At 33.4% G+C, this 26612-nt stretch overlaps 1 protein-coding gene across 1 annotated transcript in view; it reads right to left on the minus strand.

Annotated features, from left to right (window-relative positions):
- LOC145286259 (uncharacterized) overlaps nucleotides 1-25336 on the minus strand; it is a 107390-nt gene extending 82054 nt beyond the window's left edge. Inside the window, exon 1 of the mRNA XM_080135080.1 lies at nucleotides 23836-25336. Coding sequence (XP_079991206.1) covers nucleotides 23836-23941 — 106 coding nt within the window. The 5' untranslated portion in view covers nucleotides 23942-25336. The remainder of the gene's footprint in view (nucleotides 1-23835) is intronic.
- Between the last annotated feature and the right edge of the window lie 1276 nt (nucleotides 25337-26612).

Here is a 26612-nt window from a genome sequence, read left to right on the forward strand (position 1 = left end):
TGACGGATTGTTGGGAAAATATATTTCAACAAAAGATGAACAGACAGAAAATCAAATTTCAACAATGGCAGTCGGAACGGATGTCATCATTCATAAAGGAGAGATAGAAAAATATTTTATACCAAGGGCGACCATTGTTAAAGATAAGTAAAGACAGAAACAAAGGTATAATTTATCAAAGACAGAAAGCCATAATTCCTCAGGTACGGAGAAAAAGAAATTAAAATGTTACCAAAGACAGACAGAAAGAAAACCATAATGAACCTAAGGTCGACAGGAAGAAAAGAAAAGCAATTAATTTAAAAAGGGACAGTTACAAAATTTATTTTTATCAAGGACAGAAAGAATGAAAGTCACATTTTATTAGGGACTGACAAAGAAGAAATCGTAATTAGCCAATGACAACACAATGAAAATCTAAATTCTTTAGAAAAGAAGAAAAAATCATAATTTACAAAGGACAAGCATATATAAAGTAAGTCATTGTCTAAAAAAGAAAGAAAATAATTCTTAAACAACATTTTTTTTCTTCCTTTAGAGATTGTATCGCTGGGTATGGGGCAGACAAACCAGCTGCTAACATTCCCCTGATTTTTATTGAAACTAACCAAGAACTATTTTTAGTATCCTCGTTGTTCCCTTAAGTGCAATTGTCTGGAAATACATCAGGGATTACGGGAGGAACCACGTGAAGGTTGCCAATATTTTTTAAGTGATTTTTTATGGTACGAACTGGATTAGAACTCAAGACACTCAGGTCATTGACCACCATCACCTTCCTTGAAAAATAATACAATAGATTAAACCAGACATTTTTTCTTTATTCATTTAACTCGCCTGGGTGCCCGGCGTTTCTCAGGTGTTTGGAGGTGTGTGTTGAGCAAAAAAAAACAAGTGGTAGTAGGCAGGCACGAAGGAGGAAAAAACGTGAAAAAAACGTGACGTCTTTGCTGTTACGTCCATCGCCAAACCGGAAGTGGCGAAGGTTTAAATTAAGGCTCGTCAATCGAAAAGAGGGGATGACTTTCGAAAATATCGGCGAAAAAAGCGACCCCTCCCTGTAGAAATGTGGCCAGTTGATGGTGAAGAAATTAATAGTTTTAACCAATTCTTCGATATTTGTCGTCCGAAGGGTCGGGCTTCAAAATGATATTTAAACAGACAGGTGAGATTTATATCATAGAAAATGTTCAGTCATATACACATTTTTATAGTTCCTTGACACTTAGGTTCAGATTCGTAGTATCTGTTCTTACTCTTAGGTAGCAGGCTATTTTAAGTAATGATAAAGTGATTGCTTAAGAACGGTTACACGAATCCCCCTAGCCAAAGTTAAAGCTTTAACTTTTTCTCTATCATTTACTCCTCTCTCTCTCTCTCTCTCTCTCTCTCTCTCTCTCTCTCTCTCTCTCTCTCTCTCTCTCTCTCTAGCTCTTTTTGGGGACAATTTTCTCTTTTATTAATCGATAAATTGTTGTTTTCGAATTCTTTCAGCACTGGTGCACTCTCAACATTAATACCTCTTATTCACCTGACAAGTAGCAAAATCGCATGCCTTCACTAGAAAGCCCTTACTATGAAAGTTTCTTTCCTCGAACTGCTAGACCTTGGAATTCCCTCACTATATCCTGCTTTCCCGATTATACTCAAAAGCAGAAAGTTGTATGTTAAGTAAACAGACATCAAGTTCATATTTGGATTTACTACTTCCGGTAGTAATTGCGGAGTTCTTATTTCGAATCGGCGGTGTGTAGCTTGGTATGAGACATGAGTATAAACTATGCATACTTCGGATACCAAAATAAAAGGCCTGATTGGAGTTACTAAGGAGTCCATGATAGCGATTTTCTTGGACCTGAAGATTCCAGACGCTTATATCAATGGGAGAAGCTGTACCATGTCAATTGTGCTGTTTCCAACGAAAGTTAGCTAAGTCTGTCTTACGTTGAAAGATTATAAATATCATGCCGGAATACCTAAACAGAAGAAGGACGCCTGATTCTATTCTCGACGTCTCCTGCTACCTTGATTCAAAACAGTTGCGAGCAATCCTCAGTCAACACGGGATGTCGAATCAGTTACTCCAGTGCGTTGTTCACATAGCATCATAATGGGCGATAATAATTATTATTATTCCAGCCCTAATCAGTTTCAAAAGATGGACTTTATCGGTAATTGCAGAAGTTATAAGGTTTACCTGTTAGAAGCGCCAGCAGTAGCAGCATATGGTAAATGATTTTTTTTCCGAAGAGGGAGGAAATGCATGATTGAAGCTTGTGAATCCCAAAAACAAAGGACAAAAAGGCAGGATTGGAGAACTATACTAAAAAAATATAAAACAAATATACACAACCAAACAAAAAACGGCAGCAAAACATCAGAAAAACAACCCCACGCTAATTAAAGACCACAATCTCCACCCCCCCCCCCCAAAAAAAAAAACATTAAAAAAAACAAAAGGACACAACAGAAAAAAGCGCACCCGCAACCGTTTACATCAAAGATGGCTGCAACCAACCAATATGAAAAAGAGTCGGAAGAGGAAATAATGGAACACAATGGATTCAATGTAGTGGATAGCGAGGGGAGCTGAACCCCAAACCTTACTCAGGTTGAGCAACTCACCCTTCCCTTTTTCAACCCCACCCCTAGGCTGTCCTTGTTCTGCAAGCGGAGCAGGGTACAGCAATCAATCAATGTCTCTGCCTCAAATTAGAATGGAGAAAACAAAGCAGCTACCATTTCTTTCTGGAAAAAAAAATAGAATTTATGAGGTCAATCCGCTGCGTGCCTTTAAACTTGCGTGAGATTCGAACTCGAGTATTGACGTCGTAAAAAATATTGGGTAGTATTGAATATTTTCCTTTTTCAGTCGTTGTCAACCGATCAAATAATTCTGATTGCCGCCGGACACAAACATAAAGTTAAACTACAGGGTGGTCAAAAAGTTAGGTAACATTTTAAAGAAAAACGATATTAGCAATACACGTATATTTAAGTACCATACATTGAAATATAAAATGAAACAAACATGAAATATGTTTATTTTGTTAATTGTCGTCCATTTCTCTCTATCAATCACTGGAAGCGATTAACCACTGATTGTGTAACACGTGTAATCATGTCAGCTGATATCCGCGCAATCTCCTCTTCAATAAATAACTTTACAGACGCTATTGTATCAGGCTTCTTGCCATAAACGCTATCCTTTACATAGCCCCAAAGCCAGAAATCAGGAGGGGTAGTTTATATATTACACTCAAATATTTAAACAAATAATATTAAACGAATAGAGATTATAATGGATCATATTGTTTTTTCTACCTTTAACATGTTACCTGACTTTTTGACCACCCTGTAGAAGAAACTGCTTAACCCGTTCGATTCTTCATCTGAAATCTGAAATCGCCACATGATTTATTTTCAAATTACGCTCGGTCACAAAAAATGATCATTATGAAATATATATCTAAGTGGACTTTCTAAGAGACTATGAGTGGATAGCCTCTTTTAAATTCATGTATGTATTACTTTTATTTAATTTAACCGATACGTATAAAATTTTATATATTTACGGATCAAGCGGGAGGAACTGTGCAACAAGCAAAAGAAATGTATTTAATTGAAATGTTTGTTTTTTAAACGAAGGTTTGATTTCTTCAATATGTCAAAAATGTGTTTCTAATTAATAAACTGATTTTGGTCTACAATCACATCAATAGGCCTTATGAAATATTTAAGCACCTATCATTCACTCCTGCACCGGATAGACACGGAGACTACAATAAATTATTTCATTGCTGATTTCGATTGAATCGAACAGGAAGGGGGGATTTCTCAAACAAAATCGGCTTTCTCAAACAAAAGCGGCTTTAATCAGTACACCTATTACGTTGGAAGCAATGGAAAAAAAGTTATTTCTGTGCGCAATAGAAGCTGTTGGGTTTTTGCTGGGATTTTTTCAAGCCTATGAAACGGTCTATGCCTACAATAAACCATTCCGTCAGGTCTGATACTATAAAGGACACATCCTTTTTAAACATGGAACGCAGAGGTAGATCTGATATAAATGTATGAAGGCTATCTCAGTCAGCGATAGAGTATCGATATACTGTACGATGGAGAGGTACATCTGATGACTTATTACATTTCGTTTTTATCTTAATTGATACAACAGAGTGGTCGGAAGATCGCAGTGGAGACAGAACGGAAGATGAACATAGCTCAGGGAAAATTGTGAAGAAAAAGTCAAGGAGAATTGCATACTGACCGTCAATGTCGGTCACATGGATGGGTTCGAGAGCAATCTGAGTGAGGTGATAAGCAATGGAGATATCGTAGCAGAGTCTCCCCTCATCATCTGTCTTGTTTGAGTGGGTTAATCATTCCACATTGTGAACATTGAAGTCTCCACTGACGTGAATGTTAGCCGAAGGATGAGCAGACAAGATGTTGTCAATTTTCTCAGATATGCTCTTAAAGATAGTAACTCCGCTGTTATGGGGGCGATAGAAGGTAAATATAAACGCAGTAGTATGAGCAAGCGCAACCCGATAACACATATAGGGTAATTTAGGATCTTCTCTGGAGATGTCCCTAGCACATGAAAAGCCATCTTTAATGTAGGCACATATTCGATGCCCACGGTAATCTTGGGGCTCAGATTTGGATGGTAAGTTTAACTTTAATTACAAACTCATCTAAGGAAATAGTCGATCCAATGACAGTTTCGCTTAGGAATAATAGGTCTGGTGTAGTTTCCAGTAATTGGGTTTCAACCTCTGGAAGGTTGGAGTGTAGACCCCTGATGTTGGAGAAGGGGACATGGTAGTGGGGGGTCTACGTTGGAAGTTGGAAATCTGGGTTTAATTGTGTATTTTTTCTGGAAACTTTTCATGGTGGAGTTTTGGGATTTGTTGAATAGGCTGACAGACTTGCTTAGAGCAGGGCAGAGAGGGAAAGTAAGAGAGAATAAGAAACGAAGAAATATATATATATATATATATATATATATATATATATATATATATATTGTAACACATCATAAAGTAAAGCCGTAACAATTACCCACTAATATGGCATCGAGAAGCCCCACCAGAAGCTATTGCATGGTCCAGAATCCATTCACCAAATGACAATACAACAGCTTCAGTATTTTACACCTGCTGATGGGACAGCCTCCTTAGTGGTTAATTCAAAGTTCGGGTCTCTCTGACTATCAGGCGGATAACGTCAGCCCAGTTAAAACGTTTACCTCCAGCACTCTATGTTTTAATGTGGAAGAGTTGTCAAGATGACTTGTTTCCCTATGTCACTATGTCAAGCTGACTTATTTCCCTTGATTAAATTAATTTAACTTAAGGGTTCGCCATTTCTAAAGACTGAATCTCACAACGTAATTGTGGATGATATTTTTGATAAAAATACATCTAGTACATCTTCTGGGTCATTTTTAAATTTATGCTAATTCGACATGACCGGTAAGTACGTAATAATGTATTCACCAGACGTTCGTTGGTTTAAAAGATTACTAATTTACACAAGCACCAACTTCATGGATTGTTAGAGCTTATTCTCACACGTTACTTGCTAAAGAATTTTTAAGCTAGACATACTTCCCAGCTGACTGCAACAAAGTCGTTTTCAAGTACAATGTGAACAAATTTTTTACATAATCAAATTTTGCCCAATCACCACCGTCATTACGGATCATCATTGTCTAACCGTCCATCCGACACTCATTTGATAATTATCCTCGAGTAGAACTTGGGCCTTGATAAATGATACCTAAGTAAGAAAATTACTTTCTATTTGAATACTTTGAAAAAAGTAGTATAGTCTAGTGTCCACCTAAATATTCTAAAAAATCCTTATCCTCGAGTTGCTTTTTGCCTTGGTAAATGGTGCCTTATTAACACAGAAAATGACAAAACCTACTTTTAATGAATGGTTATAACCAAGATTGTCTGCTCGTTTTCTTTTTCGGTTTCTTCTCTCCCTTTGACTGGATAATTAAACATGGTCAAGAAAGCCTGTCTTAACATGAGGGAAGGGAAAGGGAGCTCACGTTATCTGAGATGAAGATAATCATTAATCAGAAGGAACCATATATTGCTTGTCAACGTTGTTCCGCCTGCTATTCAGAAACCGGAAGTTAAAAAGGACAGACAATCTTGACTATAACCGAATATGTCAGCGTGCACCAAGATTGTGATAATAGTATTGATAATAAAAATATTGCAATGATATTCAACGTTTCAGATATATATATATATATATATATATATATATATATATATATATATATATATATATGTATATATATATATATAAAGCACTTTTAGAATATGACGTAATATTTTTCAGAAATGTGCCGTAGTTTTGATTACAGACAGACGCCAAAATCTCATCACAGCGTAACAAGGACATTTTGATGCAACTTCGTAATGCTTGCTTTGTTTTGTTTATTATTTTCTGTCTGCTTTTTTTTGTTTGTTTTTTGTTTTTTTGTTATTCGTTCCTTCAAAGAAAATGTATTTTTTGTGAAGAATAAAGAGAAAATAAAAAGAATGCGCATGCGCACCTTGCCGCCTATCACTGGCCATAAAGTTTTAACAAATCATTGTACGACCATGTAATTATGTGTATCAGCGCACAAGCTGATTAAATACATTTAATTAAACGAATGCCACTATTTTTAAGATTCTTTGTTCTTCTGGTTGAATAATACCAGCCGCTGAGATGTCATGTCAACAAATATGTAGCGTGGGTGAGGTAACCAAGACGGGGGTAAAATATGTCTATGTTAAAAGCGCCTGTATGTATCATCTGTTTATGTATTGTTCCTATACGTGTTAAATAAATGGCTGATCCCCAAAATGAAATAATATTTTGACCCCCCCCCGCCTCCTTCTGTTACTTAAAACTTCATTAAAATTCAGGAAATCAACCAATTTTAATGAAATTTTCAACGTTTATTAATTAACAATCACAGAATATAAATACATTGTATTTTCTTTAAACTTTAGGCTTTTATCTTTCAAATACAATAAAAACGTAATTGGAAACTTATAAGACAGTTTTTATAACCATAATCTTTATAATCTAATATCATGTTTTGCATCTACCTATTTCTTACAAATAAGCAGAAACGATTAACACAAAAATTAAGATTTTATTTAGAAAAATACGTAAAGAATACCCGTCTCATGAACAGAACTTTTTGCTAAACAAGAAGAGGAAATAACTGCTGTTTTCTGTGTCGAAATCGATTCATCTAACTCGTTAACTGGTTTTGACTTTAAAGTGGTATTTTTTTAATTTCTTACATCAAATGGGTTCATACCTTGTCAGGAGCGATTTCTATTTAAAAAAAAAAAAGAACTAAAATTTTACTCGTAAAAATACTTGAATAATACCCATCCTGGCAAAATTAATTCCTTTAACAGAGATTTTGTATTACTTTTTTGTCCCGTTATGAAGATTAATATAAAGGTATAGTACTACTAAACCTGATGCCTAGAATCCTTTATTCCAAAATAAATGACATGCTTTTGATTCTGAAAAATGTCTATAATATATATATATATATATATATATATATATATATAGTAAATGAGTAAAATATATATGGCAATTAAGCTACATAGAATATTCCGTGGTTAATTCTCGTGAAAATTCGTCAGGCTATCAGAAATATTGTTAAAATTTCACAAAATTTCACATCCCCTTTTCCTATCCCCTTTTGACTCCTTTTCAGAAAACAGTTAAAATTAAATATAGTCCACTTTATTCACCTTTACTCTTACCAACTCTGTTCCAAAAATTATAATGATCGCTTAATTTGTTTACGGGTAAACATTTGTATCAATGCTTCCTAATACTGTGTACATGGAAAATAGGTCCTACAGAGATGTGTGTCACTACTAATGACAGGACGATTCCAGTATTTTTCAGATTCCGATACAATTACCGATTCTGTTATAAATTCCCAATTCCGATACAATTACCGATTCTGTTATAAATTCCCAATTCCGATACAATTACCGATTCTGTTATAAATTCCCAATTCCGATACAATTACCGATTCTGTTATAAATTCCCAATTCCGATACAATTACCGATTCTGTTATAAATTCCCAATTCCGATACAATTACCGATTCTGTTATAAATTCCCAATTCCGATACAATTACCGATTCTGTTATAAATTCCCAATTCCGATGCAATTACCGATTCTGTTATAAATTCCCAATTCCGATACAATTACCGATTCTGGTTCTTTAAAATCTTTGAATATTGATCTATAGTGTGTCTGTTTAAATTTATTTTTCGGATTACCGCAAAAACCCATGTAACATGTAGGATATATTTTCACAAACCTAAAAATACACATGTGGGGAATGATCTATACATTTATGTTTCACTGGTAGTTTAAAATCAATAACTATTTATCGCTTTATTCTTAATAGTTGCAATAAAAACTTTTCAAACAAACAACACATAACAACAATTAAAGAGAATTGCTTTTGGCATCGGAAAAGATGCACAATTTTTTTTCTGATAATGATACCAATTCTGATACACGAAAATGTTTCGATTTTTTCGATTCACGACTCTGATTCCCGATTCCGATTAATCGTCCCAACGTTAGTTAGTACTTCGACAAAACTGGTGTGTTTGTATGAGATGACTGACCATAATGCCGAATTTTCAGGGGCAAAATAAGTGCAGTGGATAACGAAAGTTCCGATTTCCATGATTGAATCGAAAAGAGAAGCGGAAAAAAAATTTGGAAACCATGTCGCCTCTTTCATGGACCGGGTGAAAAAAAAAAGAAAGGAAAGCATAACATTTCAAAAATAGGTGATCATATGATTTCGTCCCAACACCACGTGATCCGAGACTCCACGTATAAAAATAGCGACTCCAAACACTCTGATGTCAAAAAAAAATATTTTTAAATATATTCGTAACAAAATTTGCTTTCTTTTAAAACATCTGTTCGAAATTATGGCTTTGATTAGTTTTGTATTTGCATTTTTTCACTAACAAACTTTTGGACGAGTAGACCTAGGAACATGATATTTCATGCGAAAAACCTCTCACTTATACAGACTGTCAAAGTGTTGTTGCTGTTTGATGTTTTATTGTTTCATTTGTGTATGTGTTATTTATCTCCATCCCAGGACGGGAAGATGTGATACAAGGGTCGGAAAGTGGGATGGAATGACTAACGCCCTAGAGGAAAGTTCTCTGGTCGGCAACAAAACGCCAGAACAGCCTCGTCAGCATTCCCTGGTAGGGGCACTTCAGGGGATTAGGAAAAAGAAAAATCTCTTCTTAAAGAACACAAAGAGTACAAAGACAAAGCCTGGAAGGGTGAACTTCCTACATAACGCAGTCATCATCAGCATATTGTATGAATCCGAAGATTCTATTGTTGGCATTGGTTTTCCCAATATTTTTCTAGTCAGAATTATTGCTAAAAAAACATGAGGGATTGCGGGAGGAACCACTTGAAGGTTGCCAACATTCTAAGTGAAAGTGATTTTGTGGAACGAATTGGATTTGAACTTAGAACACCCAGGTCGTCAGTTTGTATCGTTAATCACTGAACCACCTTCACCTCCCATATCGCGATCAGTAAGGAAAAACCATCTAAAATCAATGCTCCTTACTGTGTTGGCTTATGTACCCAGAGAAAAGCCCCGGCGTTTATTTATATGTATAATAGATTTTTATGCTTATTCGTGTTTCTAGTAAATATACGAATATCCATAGATTGGAAGATGGAAAAATCCTGGAGAAAAGTAAGACTCATACGGGGTTTCGAATTAGTACAGTATGAAAGGCAATAGAGTTTCGGCCATTGTTGAGACAACTTATTTTTTGTTGGCTGAGATATGGTTGTATAGTCCTGTACAGTTCAAGGATGCTCCCAGATTTTACCTTCTCACCCTTTTGAGAACGGGTTAGATCATTGTTAACTGCCTAAGGTGCCTCTACTGGAGAATGCCGATGGAACTGTCCGGGTATCTTTTTTTCTTTTTTTTTTTTTTTTTTTTTTTTTTTTGCAGGCCAGAGTGTTCTTTCTCTATGGCACTGGTTTTTCACTTTTCCCCCACTTTCCCGACATGTGTGTCACATCATCCGGTCGTTGAAACAGTGTTTTATGGAGTAGGTTTCTTTTAAGCTAGTTTCGTTTACCCCTTTACCTCAGAGAGTCTTTGAAAGGGTGTAGAATTTTGTTTTTGTAATCTCCAACCTTCCTCTTTTTCTAACTCATTCTTAGATCTTAGACCGATAAATGCTTATACACGCTCATGGTAGCGGCTCGACTAAACTTCGCTCTATAGTCTCCCTGTAAAACATTCTAAAAAAATACTCATCTACCTACCAACAATTTCACAGACTCTCTATCTGTGCCTAAAACTCAACTAAAATTTCATGAGCAATATTTCTTTCCTAGAACCACCCGTTTGTAGAACAAAATACCATGAGCTGATTTGAACATGGTCGTTTTCAAATCAAGTCAATGTAAATAAATTCATGTTGAGTCGTCCTCTTATATAATTAAACACTAACTTCCACCACTACTGATCATCACGTTGTTGTCTGACCATCTACCAACACTCATTAACACTTATCTTTGAGTGGCCTTTGAGCCTTGATAAAAAAAACGTTCACACCTTTACTGCATATAAACTGAAGCAGATCGTGTATGTGTGTGTGTGTTTTTTCATACATAAAATGGTGTAAAATGATGAGACAATATGGGCTTTTAGTTTCGGCTCACTCATTAGCATAACATTTATCACAGTCTTGTAATAAGCGAATGTCAAAGTAATAGCTAAGTAAAAACTATAGATCACTTACTAAGAAGGCCTTACATAGAATTTAATCTCGTGGGAAACATTAATTATAAATAAAAGATCACGTCACCATTAAATATACATATATAAAATGTTAATTTTTTATTCTTCACTGAGAACAGGAACTCATTATGTTCGTCGAAAAGTTCGTTTATTGATTAAAACAAACTTTTCAGAAATAACATACTGAGTCTCTGTCCCCAGTAGAGAATAAGAAATTAAGAATATTTCTAATCCTAGTATTGCACAATTGAGCTATTTAAAGGAACATTCTCGTTTTAATATTGGACAACCAAGATTGTTCGTCAGCTGGACGAACAACCATCAATTTTGTATGTTCCTGTCAATACATCTTGTTAATCTATTCCCGTGTTCTGTTTTCTTTGTGACCCCTTAAACAGAGTCGTAACAATATAGTTGGAGACACTTTTTTAAGTAGCATAGAAGTTGATCCTACGTAGGTATGTAAATTATATCTGGGGTTGGAAATATTTTACTGTGATTGATATTAATATAGGTATTATGAGAGATATTGTTATCATTACTAACATTAATATTTTGGGAGCTTTTGTTTTTTTTTTTGTTTTTTTTGGGGGGGGGTCCACGTATATAATAATCAGCGCTATTTATAGCGGTTTCATTAAGAGTCAAAGATTTATGAAAATTGTTCATTGGCGTGTCAACTGAAAAAATATCTTCACAGTTCATTCAGAAAACACCACACCTCCTCTCGTTCTCCCAGAAGCACCACACTTCCCCTGTTTGACCCTTAATGAATCATACTTCTTACCTTCATTCAATAAATATACTCTCCCTCCCATCTTCAATTTGTCACTTTTTCTATTCTGGATAAGTTACTAAATAATGGCATAATTATTCGTAATATTTTTCTTTTCACAACAAACTCGAAATAACTGAAGTGATATGGAATTTAAAAAAAAAACATTAGAAAAACTTTTCTTCATGGTTAAAAGTCAATATAAGTAAAGACAAAAAAAATAATTAACTACTCTGTATTATAAGTATTTATGATTTTACAAAAGTTTACATCAATCGATTATTATATTGAACCTAATTGAAAGTAGTGCGGTCAAAACTAATATATATATATATATATATATATATATATATATATATATATATATCAGTGGTGAAAAAATTGGACTAGAGTGCTCAATGTGTAGCCAGAGCAGTATATAGCAAATTTATTACTGTGAGTCCAGAATGAGTTTACATATTGTTTCAGCTATGGGGGAAATCCTCAAAAAGAAGAGGAAATATCCGACCAGCTTCGTCAGAATTCATAGAGTCCATCTATGAATTTTGACCAAGCTAGTCGGATATTTCCTCTTCTTTTTGAGGATTTCCCCCTAGCTGAAACAATATGCAAACTCATTCTGGACTCACAGTAATAAATTTCATATATATATATATATATATATATATATATATATATATATATATATATATATATATATATATATATATATATAGTGAATAAATGACAACAAACTATATTCGAAAATTTATTATGTTGACCATATTATAAATTATTCCTTTAATCCAGTTGACATTTACAATTATTGACAGTATCTGTTTCGTAGCGCAAATCAATTACTTAATTATTGTATCAATCAGTGAATCTATTATGCTTTTAACTCATCAGAAGAAATAGCAACAATCAATCCGTCAAAAGGAAATAAACTGTGATTTGACATAATTAAAATCCGAAAATTGGAAGAGAAGCTGCAAATACTTTTAATATGTTTCCATTACGCCATTTTGATTAGAAAATACATTAAATTAAAATTGAATTAACGTACTTAGTAAGAAAAGTTAATTTTGATTTCTAGAGATTAATATATAAATAAATAAGGTTGAGAATAAAAATGAAAATAATAAAATAAAATAATAATAATGTTTAGGTAAACAAATTAAGTCTAAAAATGATTTTAAGGATAAATTAAACATAAAATAAAAAGGAAAGTGTATGAACTTTTACGTTGTACTGTATGGTATTATTTCAAAATTTCACGATAAGATATAATGTAAATAGTATTAAATTGTATAATAATAATTTATAATTGGTTTAATGTAATAAGTAACCAATCGGCTTAAATAAAACATGATTTGAAAAATAGATCAGAAGAAAATATATGAAACTATCATAATATGATAACTTAAGTATTTTCTCTATGGAAATAAATACTTTATATAAAATATAATTAGCTAATGAAGATAAACAGAATAACAATGGTAAAACTTTATAAACTAATAAAATAGGCCAAATGAATTTAGATAATGATAGCAAATAGGATGACAATATTTTATATTAACAATGAAAGTAAGTATGATAATATATCTCACATAATATAGTTATAAAAAAGAGCATACACCTATATTATATAATTAGGTGTAGACGAAAAATTAAATATCAAATTAGAATAGGGAATATTAATGGATCATAATATTATAACTTCTAGATTGATTATGATGTTTAGAAATGTTAAAGTTCAGTTTGCTAAGTAAGTTAGTTTATGGATCGGAAAAATAAATTTGTAATAATCATAATATTACAAATGGATTTATAGTAATCAGATTCCAAATATTGATCTAAAAACAAACTGTATATGTTGAAACAAGTGATTATTATTGGATTGATAAGTGGTCTCAAATACATGAGGCAAATGGGTTAATTTATAGAATGGATGCAAAAACAATATTATAGTTACTAGCGGGGGTACCCGGCGTTGCCCGAGTGTTTGTTTCCGGGACGGGGGGGGGAGTTTTAAAAAATGTTATGGTAGGTAAGTAGGAAGGATCAAACCCGGAGTCATGAGTAAAAGTAGGAAAATAAAGTGTGAAAAAAAAAAAAAAAACCATCTGCAACGTTAACAGTTCGGCCACCAAGAAAAGTCCATTCCAGTTGTTTAGGAAAAAAAAAAAAAAAAAAAAAAAAAAACGGTAGGTCGGCGCGAACGTGAAAATAAAATGTGAATTGTCCAGCACGCTAACCACTACGCCACAGAGCACTGCAGCTTAGTTTAGTGATTTTAAATAACTTCACATGAAAGAACTACGAAGCCAAACCGGTGTTCTCTTCTCAACTGTTCCTTGTGAACGATCCCCAAACGGTGTAAAGTGGTGGCAGGGGGAGGAGGAATTTTTTAGAGAGAAAAGATTTTACTACTTCCATTGATCTTAACCGATTTTGGCCGTGACTTCTCAGCAGAAAAAGTATAGAAATCTAAGATTATCGAGGAATTTGAGAAATAATAAGCATATAACACAGCTCAGATATTGTTCTGCCGTTTGTGCATATTATATTTGCATGAAATATCTTGATTTTTAATCCTATTAATGTCAAAATCAAACGGGAAAAAATGAGTTCATTTTATTTATATAGAAAAGAAAAGAAGATAGAAGATAGAAGAAGAAGATAGAAGAAGATAAAGATAATAAGGTATATCTATTGAACATCTATTAAGATAAACTATATTTTTTAATATGTATTCATTAACTAAACGTCTATAAATTCATTTCGGAATTATAAGTTAAATTTAAGGTGGGAAAAATATATAGGATAGGGAGGCTAAAGTATAAGGAAACTAGATGTAAACATAATCTATAATATTAGGTCTAAACAATATTTATAATTTTTAATTAACTTAAAGTAAAATTATAATTAGATTTCACTTAAATATACATTCATTTAATTATTACTAAAAGTACATATTATTATGATATTATGAAACTCTGAAACCTAATTATTAGAGAATTAGGATATATTCAATGTTAAACTAAAATTATACTTAAATGTTTATTAATACTGGATTGTCGAATGTTGAACTAGTAAAAGTATGTAAAATGTGAAATTTAAAAATATTACTTTCAAAATAAATAAATAATAATAATAAATAATAATAAATAATAATGATAATAATTTTGATTAAAAAATAATATAAATAAATTAATTAAAATTAAGGTGAATGTGATAACCAATTAATTTACAATTTGACATTAAGCAGAAATGAAGTATAAGTTAATGACGTATGGCTACGGATTGAAATAGTTTTAATACTAATATTTTATATTGAACGGATTAATGAATTGATTTATAATATACATTGAATTAATCTTTTAATAACATTAAGTGAAACACATTAGAACTGTATAAACATTACTTATTAATGGGATGTGAACGGTAATGAGTTATGTATGTTAAAAGTATGAATGTAAAAAAAATAAATAAATAAAAATAAGAAAATATTGGTTTAAGGGAGGTAACTCTATCATACTTTAAATTAAATTAATGTTAACTTTCTTCGCTTAAGGTAAACAATTGAGTATTCAGCAAATTTTTCATCTCAACCAAACGTAATCATAGGTTTTGAATTGACAGATACTAAGAATTATAATTGAAATAGTAATAAATATTATTATGACAGTCAAAAGGACTGAATGTATAGTTTCAATTCAAATCAATAAATTATTTAATATAACCGTAAAATTCAATCGTTTTTTTTTAGTTTAGTTTAGTTTGGTTTCGTATATGCAAACATGCACAATAGTTTATAATTTATTTATGTTATTTTCATAAGTATGCATGCATAAATTAGAATTAATAAATTTACTAATTATTTAATGGAAAACTTTTGGTAGAATATTCATCAATTAATAGAGAATGTTAGTACGAATAGTTGGATAAAGCGATTTTATTTTTAAAATTCAAAGTGGCGCAATGGAAACATATTAAAAGTATTTGCAGCTTCTCTTCCAATTTTCGGATTTTAATCATGTCAAATAACATTTTACTTCCCTTTGGCGGATTGATTGTTGCTATTTCTGCTAATGAGTTAAGAGCATAATAGACCCACTGATTGATATAATAATTAAGTGAATGATTTTGCGCTACGAAACAGATACTGTCAAGAATTGTAAATGTTCTCAGTATGTTCTCAATTCATGTTGCTTTAGGCCAAGTATAATACTTGTCCTCTGAGTACGTTGATCAAAAAATGTAATGCATGAGTCCTCAGGTAAAAAGTTTACAACGCAAAATAGCTATGGTGAATTCCGACACCGTTTGTGGTGTGATTGTATTGCTAAATGACAATGAATGCAAAACTATTGTCAAGTAACTACGCCAATCGGTGAATGTAATTACAGAGAAGCTGACTCTAATTTAGAAGCGTTTACTACGCAATAAAACACAATGTCCGAAAATATTTTGTGTTTTTAACAAGATATCCCACAAATGCATAAAAGTGCTCAATGTCACTTTAGATCATCATCATCATCATCATCATCATATCGTAAGATTCTGCTGTTGGCATTGGTTCCCCTGATTTTTTTTTTCTAGTCATAATTCTTTCTAGAAAGACATCGGAGATTACGGGAGGGACTACATAAAGGTTGCTAACGTCCTAAGTAAAAGTGGGTTTGTTTGTGGAACGAACTGGATTCGAACTTGTAATACCCAGGTTCTCAGTGTGCGTCGTTAACCACAGAACCATCGTCACCTCTTGCCACTTTAGATTATCATTCAATATTTTTATTGCATTTCTATGTTTGTTTGTGATAACAGATCAGAAGTTGATCGAAATCTGACTATCGGGTATAAACGGAGAAATATGTGACCTAAGCATTTTTTCTTTTTTTTTTTTTTTTTTCAATCGATGAAGGTTAATATTTTGCAGATTTTCATTAAATTTAACATGCACTTTTAATAAAGACATCAACATCTATGTAGTCTTACATAGAGTTTTACCGTTTCCAAAGCATTTTTATTTAATATTAGCAGAGGCACCCGATCTTGCCTGGTCTTGCCAGGTCATAAAATACACTTAAATATAGTATTTTATTTATGCAAATTTCATATATATTATTATAGTGTCAATTCTCTATCAATTATTATTTATTATATTGTACCCAATCTATAGTAGTGATTCCAAAAGTAAAAAAAGAAGTATGACTTGAGTGCCATCAGTAAAAATCGAAATCAAAATCGAAACCAAAACTTATGAAGAATTCGTGGTAAAAATATTTATTACAAGATTCAAACAAGCAAGCATAGCCGGACAGTTCACAGAGTTTAATAATTATAAAGATGAATAACCCAAAAAACATAAATTTTGATTATTGCTCAATTGTTTTGAAAGTTCTGTGTACTTTCGGACATAATACTAGTTACATACTATGTAATAGAGTAATGAACAGAAATCAGAACAATAAATAAGGGATCACCAAACAATGGTCCGCATGCCGAATTTGTCTCCCCATCTGTTAAAAAAAACGGTAGAAGTTATTATCGAAGTTTTTACACATTCTGAAAATAATATCTTACTAGTAGAACCCATGAAAATTCCACGGTAGTTGAAAACATCATCACATAAGCAAATAGAATGTTCTTCAATGGAATAATCAGTGTAATATTAGATCTGACCAGACCATGAATTAAAACATAAATATTTCTTAAACAAATATGGATAACTGTTTGAGATATATTATTACAAAAAATAGACGTAAGACGCTGGCTGGCGAAAAATAACATAAGTATTTTGATCTGCACCGATCAGACACTGGCTGGCGATAACTAACATACATCGACAAAACACTGACTGGCTATGAATTACTTATTAGTATTGTGATCTGCATCCACCATACAATGGCTGGCAGTAAATAACTTAATTAGTATTGTGATATTTAGCAACCATTTAGCTTTCAATAAGTAATATTGTATTGTAATCTGAACTACCCAAACACTGGTTGACGATAACGAACTTATTAGGATTGTGATCTGCACCACCCATGCACTAGTTGGCGATAACTAACTTTTGAGTATTGTAATCTGTGCCCGCCAAATACTGGCTGGCGATAAGTAAATTATTAGTATTGTGATCTGGACCCACCAAGCACTGAGTGGCGATGAATAATTTATTAGTACTGTGACTTGCATCCACCATGCACTGGTGATAAATAACTTATGAGTATTGTGATCTATACCACCCAGACACTGGCTGAGGATGACTAACTTAGTATTGTGATCTGTAGCCACCAGACACTGGCTGGCCATAACTAACTTATAAACATTCTGATCTGTATTCACCAGACACTGGCTGGCAATAAATAACTTATTAGTATTGTGATCTGTTCTCACCATATACTCGCTGGCAATAAATAACTTATTAGTATTGTGATCTGCATCCACCAGACAGTGGCTGGCGATAAATAACTTATGAGTATTGTGATGTGCACCCACTGGGCACTGGATGGCGATAAATAACTTATGAGTATATGATCTGTATCTACCATACACTGGCTGGCGATAAATAACTTATTATTATTGTGACCTGTACCCACTATACACCGGCTGGCGATAAATAACCTATGAGTATTGTGATCTGTACCCACTAGATATTGACTGGCGATAAATAACTTATGAGTATTTTGATCTGTGCCCACGAGACACTGGCTGAACAATATTCTGTATTCATAAGAGAATTCAGTATAATAACGGTTCGTGCGATTTGGAATATTCCATTTTTTATTTTAAAGTATGTTTATCAATACGATGATAACGGTTGAAGCGACAAGCGTAATAATATATAGATTAGAACTTGGCTGCAAACAGAAGAAAACTACATATCATATTTTTTAATACATCTACTATATTTTTTGATACCTCTACTATATTTGTCTGGGATGTAATTGAAAACAAATTCCTATACCAAGAGCAAATTAACATTTTCTCAAAGTAAATTCCACGAGGATTTCTATGATGTCATTGATTTTACATTAAGTCCACATTATTGTTAGACTCAGGGGGTGAGGCACTTGGCCTTGCCGAGTCGTAAAAGACGCTTAAATATATTTTAAAGTATGCAGGTTTCGTATTTATTATTGCAAAGTCAATTCTTTATTGAAAATTATATTGTACCTAATATATACAATGCTGATTTCAAAAGTTGAAAAAAAAAGTACTTAAGTGCGATCAGCTAGAATCGAAACTAAAACATTTAGCGCTCCGGCTGCGTGTCCTACCGATGTAGATATCAAGAAATAAACAGAAAAAGTAAAAATATGTCAGCAAGTTGAAATAAACAGTTTGCATTTCAACTTACCGATATGTCTGTATGCGTTATTCATTCATCCAAACAAAGATTTTACTTGTTATAAACCATCCTCGATGTAGGATTACTATTTCCTATTAATTTCAGTGTTATGTGACAACTTGTTTAAGAGTTCATCGGTTAAATATTTACACATAAACAGACAGTAACACTCACATGCACCTACTGTTTTATTTATATCGATTTAAAAACTTAAAAAGTGTAGCAATTAAAGGGTACACAAGAGTTTTCATTAATTCCCGAGCAATGATATTATTAACCTTTTAACAACAACAAAAAAAACTAGATACGTTGTCATAAATTGTCATGAATTTTGATTTAACGAATTATATTTGTTTTAGAAATAGTCACAGTCATCGAAGAACATGCTTTGCCTCCATTTTTCCAAGTCAACTGAACAGGTGAGGGTGATTGTTTAATTAAATGGAATATTTAAAACATTTACCCTTTCATGCATACTTTTTCGGCTGTTTTAATTTATAAAAGTAAAATCTTTACTTCAAAATATTTCTGTATTACAGTGTATTTATTTGCTTCCCTGCTGAGCAAATTGGGCACAAGGCCCTTTTTTTAATGTGGAGAGTGAAGGGGAGGGGGCCAGCTCCCCCGAGGGGGAACTGGATAGTGACAATTGGTATGAAGGGTTTCCGTTACATTGACCAATACTACAAGAGCAATGGTCTTATATGTGGGGTTGCTCCCACATATGGTCTTTCATTGTAGTATCTGTCGGAACAGATACTACACGAGTAAGATTTGATCTTGGCCAAGAAGCCAGGCCCGTCAAAAAGGCGGGGTACACTGATATTTCTGTATTAATGAGATAAAGAGAGAGAGAGAGAGAGAGAGAGAGAGAGAGAGAGAGAGAGAGAGAGAGAGAGAAAGAGAGAGGGGTGTTTTAAAAAAAATGAATAGTTATATTTATCACATATACGCTGCAAGAAAAGCAAGAAAACAGTCCGGTAAAAATCCCTTTCTATTTAATACTAGCACACAGCCCGGCGTTGCCCGGTCGTAAAATACGCTTAAATATTATATTTTAATTCATGCAGATTTCGTATTTATTAATTATAGAGCCCATTTTCTATCGATTATTATATTGAACGTAATATATAGTGATTTCCAAACTAAAAAAAACATGACTTGTATGCTATCAGCTAGAATCGAAACCAAAATATATACCTTCTTTAGCGTATGAATTAAATCCATATATATACAAAAACTGCAAAAAATAACGTGGCTTAAGCTATTAATTTTAATTCGCGCGTGCGCAGAAAAATTGGATATAGTCGACTTATGCCAGGTCACGGTTATTTTATTTATTTTTTTTACCTCTTTGCAGATATTTTACAGGCTAAAAACCAAATTGAAAGTGTGCTACAGGTCCAAATGCCATATATATCGAATTTACACTCCGCAGACTAAATATTTCGAGAGGAGTTTGGTAGAGACTTTTCGCGCGCACACACACACACACACACTGACAAAGTCGCTTATATATATATATATATATATATATATATATATATATATATATATATATATATATATATATAGGGAGAGAAATAAATATTTCCGTGTGCTAGAACGTGTTCATTTTAAATTCTATGCAGTTATGCAGAATGTAGAAACTATGCATAAATAGAATTCATCGTAATAGTGAAATAAAACCAATCAGCAAATAAAAAACAAAAAAGAATAAGTAATTAATTAATGCTCGTTTTTTTTTTCAAAAGAATGTGCAAATTAGTTAACCTTCATGTAGTCGCTCGCATATCCATGACTGAGTATATTAAGACGTTCGTTTTAATAACTTTTAAATAGAAAAACTAGGTTTTTAATACCAATGTCAGAGCGAGAAAAAACTCATCTTTACAGGTATCTAGCATTGTTATGTAAGTAAAACATATCGCTAAAACCAAAACAAACAACATTTAAGCAAATCGCGATATATCCAGACAGTTGGCGAGATGGGTCAGAGGTAAGGGGCTTAGGCTCATTACCGTGGGGTCCCGATTTCGAATCTCGCTATATTCAGCCACTTTGGTGGGTCGTAGACGACAAAACACGTGGCAGTGGATAATTACATTTTAAAAATAATATATATACCGCTCCCCATGTGGTGGTACCAAACTGATTAAAGGGAAAATTATTCCCAGCTCGCATTTGGGTAGAAATGCGCTTTCGTAAATAATTGAATTCATTCAAAACATATCGCTAAAACCAAAACAAACAACATTGTTATGTAAGTAAAGTATTTTATTTATTCATTTTTGTGAGAGTCAGGGACATTGACGAACATGTTTTGCCATCATTATTAATTGTTCCGGATCTTTGGGAAATCAGCTAACGTACAGGTTACATCAGGTACCCTACCTCAATAACTGTGATGACACCAGGGTCGGTTTATAACACAGCCAATGGTCATTTATGGTTAAGAAAAACCTTAAAGACGTCAAGTGAGGCTTACTGTAATTTGAGTTCCAAAGAAAGCCAAGGACATTTTTCAGCAAGAAATCAATGATAAACGGATGTTGCGAGAATGCAAAGTGATTTGCAATTCTTACTGAAAAACGTAGCGTGTACTGGAAATCTAGTGAGACGGAACACAATCCATTGTTGTCAGTGAGCGATCACTGATAATGACCTTACCAAGTGAAAAACACAATAACGATGTCGACAAGAACAACAAGGAAACAGCTGAAATATTAAGGAAAACCCTTGAGTGTGAAGACTAACACACGAGTCACATGCGCGGGCCAGACGAGCTGTTGCAGAGACAAAACATGAAGCTTTAATGGAACCAAGAATAATGAAGTTGCATGTCTATAGTTTATTATCTCCTCCCCCATCCCTTCCCATCACCCAGTCACTGCCCCACCCCAAAAGAATGGTGCCAAATAGCCGATAAGGGTCAAGGGGGATGGAAAGACCGAGGAGAGAGCGCTGACCAGACCTCCGCTGGAGAAGTGCGAAGAGAACTGGGACCTTGAGCAGGCCTATTGCCACTCAAATTCCAGTGGATACTAATGGCCGCTGCTAGTTAGAAATCAATGGTAAGCGGCTGTTGCGATAATGCAAATTCATTTGCAAATGTTATTGAAAGAGGGGAAGAGTATTGGAAATCTGGTGAGACTTGTTATCACTCAGCTTCCAGGGAACACCACAGGTTGTTTGGAAGGAGAGATCCTTTATGACCTGTGTGAAAGCTCCTTGTGAGCCAATAATAATAATAATAATAATAATAATAATAATAATAATAATAATAATAATAATGAAGAAGGTAAAATTGCAGTACAATTAACAGTAGGAAAATCGCAAAGAAAAACGTAAAACAAATATTTTATGTTTCTTAATCTTTAAGATGAGGATTGTTAATTTGTATCAATTTTTTTATTCGGACTAGTGTTCTCATCTTGGATGTTATTTTGACAAAGTCTTGGCTGATGAATTGAATAAAGGGTTCCGTCCGAAATTCTGTGAAGATTCCTGAGTTCCATAGAAAGTTTCCTGAGTTCGACAGAAAGTTTTCTGAGATCGACAGAAAGTTTCCCGAGTTCGACGAGATACACACGAAGAAGGTCGGAGGTTACATCGGTCGAAATGCTGTGAAAATAACACTCAAGATGAGAACAGTAGTCCGAATAAACTAATTAATACGACAAATAATTTATAGCAAACGAAGTAGAATTAAATTCTCTACCGACTCGAATACTTTTCACGTGTGGAAACTGTTTGTAAATTTGTTTTTCGTTTCAGAATTTTTATGCTAAACTTAGGCAATTAAGTGTATTTTTAAGACTGTTTTGTTTGTTTTGTATTTGTTTGTTTTGTTTGTTTGTTTGAGAGAGAGAAAGAGGGCATGGCAAATGGACTTTGGGTGTATTTAACTGAAATAAGCCATCACTTGGTCAACCATTATGGTTTTAGTGTGACGATAAGCTGCACGAAACTTCGAAATCAAATTCTGAAATTTAAAAAAAAAACAATAAAAACTTAAGTTTCAGTATGCTAAAAGTATACAGATCAGTAGATAATTAAATTCGGTAATTATGCAGAATATGAGCCGTGCTGAAATAATGGGGAAAGGATGATATTTTTTTAACTATCCTTTACTTTTATCAAACAATTTTACAAGCAAAATATACCGTAAATATTAAATTTAACTTGAAAATCGTATCTAAAAATAGCATGATCCGTATTCTGCATTTTTTTTTACGTGGAAGTCACCACTTACCAAGGCCCAAAAGCCACTCAAGGATAAGGATTAACGAGTGTACGAAAGTCACTGAGATAACAGCGAAGTGATAGTGGTGGAAATAGAGTAGAAATGGATTATTTAAGAGGGCAGCTCAACAAGAACTTGTTTACATTGGACTTGAAGACCACCATATTTTAGTCAGCTGAACAGCAGGCCAGTGGAGACGTACTAGGGAAGAAGTTTTGTCCATGGAATTTGCGTTTACATTTAAGCACAGATAGAGAATGGGGGAAATCGTTGATGGTCGTTGTAGCTAGACGAATGTTTTTTGTGAAAATTTGGCAAGAAGGGAGGGAGCATATATTGGAGCTCAGACGAGCACTTGCCCTGAAAATAACAATGGAGCAGAGACAAGTGAACAAATTCTCTTTTGTGGGAAAAAGGTTTCGAAGCCGGTATTGAACTTTATCAAGGCATGATAGGGTGCTCTATGCATAAGTACCTTAAAGTTTAGTGGGTTTATATAAGACATTTGTTGTCGTTGCTATTGTTGTATTTTGGTTTGCGATTTCTGGACTGTTAGCTATGCTGCAATTTTGCTATGATAAACGATAAAAAGGTTTACTTACCACATATTGCAGATAAAGAGGCAGTTAGAGCAATAATCACCGCGTTGCAGTTGTGTACATCTTTCCTCAAATGTGGCGCCAAATATTCCTTATCCGAAGAAGACATCTTTACGAATGTCCACCTCGATCCTGTCGCGCGTTATCAAGTTGTTGCGAAGATTTGGTAACGTGTTGAGATCCCAAGAAATTAGTCGGCAATAAACTTATTTCTTGTTATTTATTTATTTTTGTCGCTTCGATGCTTCCGTAAGATAAAAATTTGTTCCCAGATCGAAAAAATATATATATTGTTATTTGTTTTTGTATGGACGCTCGAACGGTTTATTTATTAGCATGAGTGACTTCCGACTTCGCCGGGTCAGACGACTATTACTCAATGTTTTATTTTCCGTCGATTGTTTGTCTCACATCTTCTAAACAAAAACGATTATAATCAAACAAATGCATTCCTTAAATAACTTCACGAGCATTATTATTATTATTATTATTATTATTATTATTATTATTATTATTATTATTATTATTATTTATAATAATAATTTAACAAAAGTTGTTCTGACAATAGAATGCTTTTTAACGCAATTTAGACCTCCGTCGTGCGTATATATCCTGTGACGTGCTTCTGCTACAATCAATAACGTGTTAAAGTTTACGACTATATGTTGTCAGATAATGCGTAAAGGAAAATACTTAAATTTCGTAAACTCCATACTCACTTTTTTAAACTGCTATTAAGATCAGAATCTTTTGTAGCGCTAAAATTGTTATAATCAAAGACTAAAATTAAATTGAAAATAGATCGAAGTGATAAAAATAGCTAAACTCTTAAAAAATAGAAAATAACGCCTACCTTATCAGGAATATACAATTACAAGCTTTTAAGTTGTATATAAATATACACAGACACAGACACAGACACACACACACACACACACAAATATATAAATATAAATATATATATTTGGGGACAAAATATATCCGATTCCTTTTATCAAGTAACGACTCCAGTCTGTTTAGGTGACAACGGGTAAAAGATGATTCCGTGTCGGCTGCTGCTGATATTGGCACTTTTTTCTTTTTTACTTTCTTTTCTTTTTTTTCTTTTTTCTTTTTCTTTTGTTGTTGTTTTCGTTTTCTTCGTGTTTCTTTCTGCCTTTTTCTCTATTTGTTGAGTCTGCTTGTAGTCAGACCAACCCAAATGACAGGTAAGAGGAAAACAAGCATAAAACAAAATAAATATATAAAAAAAAAAGCAAGCAGTAAATGGACGAAGTTACTACCAGCTAACTGACCGGCATTGTTTTTTTTTAGTTCGTTAGTAACGCTTCTTCATTTCTTTGTAGGGTTTGAGCTGCAAACCGGGCGACCAATTGCTTGATTAAAACCAATCTTTACCTTGCCCAGAAAGGATCAGTTATTTTGTTTCTTGTCAATAGTTGATTATTTTCTTTTCGCCCCCCCCCCTTTTTAGTGCATTTCCTTCCACTAGCCGATAGCAAGTACGCTGCTGGCGTTTCCTCCAACCAACCGGACAATAGGCCAGAGATAATCATTAGAGTAACCATTTACACTCTCGCTCCTCCTTTTCAAGTAGAAGTCTTATAACCAAGGTCAGGTAGAAATGCCAATTGTTCTCTGCCCGAGAACTTCTAAAGTCTCAGCAGAAATTGGTTGGAAAAGTATAAGAGACGAACAGTCAACAGATCGGATAGAGTAAAAATTGTAATCTAATACGCCATATTAGTATGTCACACGAAAATCTTAAGCACATCGCGAAATATCACCACGGTACACACACACACACACACACACACATATATATATATATATATATATATATATATATTCGTAGTCATCGACATAGAGTCCTGTTTCGTTGGATCACAACTCATCCGTACCGCTAGACTAGCACATCTCCCAAGCCGAGAATTGAACCTAGAATCATTGCGTTAATAGTCAGCAGGTCTACCGATCGACCCACGGGTTCGGTGCCCGCAAATAACCTCGCAAAATGTCTATCTTAAACAAACATCCGTCCACCACTTTTATAGTGCTTAAACCGCTTATTTATAAACAAATAGCGAGCCTCTCATTTTTTCAGTCAATTAAAGTAAGTAGCGAGTGAGATTATTTACGACAGTGCTCTACTCAAGGAGGGGGGGGCTTAAAATATATTTGTAGTCATCGACATACAGTCCTGTTTCGTTGTATCACAACTCATCAGTGCCGATAGAGTAGCATCTTTCCCAAGCCAAGGATTGAACCTAGAACAATCGCGTTGATATATATATAAAGTGCGTTTTTACATGATTAAAAATCCAAAAATTGGAAGAGAAGCTGCAAATATCTTATAATATATTTACATTACGTCATTTTGAATAATATTGTAAGATGGGCAACATCATAAACTTTGGAATATAGACTTTTCTCATTTATATATATATATATATATATATATATATATATATATATATATATAAAAGAAAAGAAATTAAAACTATTAAGTTGAAATTTACAATCAAATTTATTATTCGACCAAATACTCTAAAAAACAATTTACAAAGTCTTTATTCTGTAGAGTTTCAAAGAATGCTATTCTTGCTATTCTTCTCATCAGAGGACAGAAAGAAATCAGCAAATTATATTTGTAGCAATGCTAGAATTTGCTGGTTAATGCATTAAATGAAACCGCAATTTATTATAGTCATAAATTGCAAAGATGGGCATGTCCTTTAAAAACAACGAGTGAAAAAAATATAAGAAATATAGAAAAATAA

The sequence above is a fragment of the Euprymna scolopes genome, chromosome 10 (assembly GCF_053919585.1).
Source record: "Euprymna scolopes isolate OS-2025 chromosome 10, ASM5391958v1, whole genome shotgun sequence".
NCBI lineage: Eukaryota > Metazoa > Mollusca > Cephalopoda > Sepiida > Sepiolidae > Euprymna > Euprymna scolopes.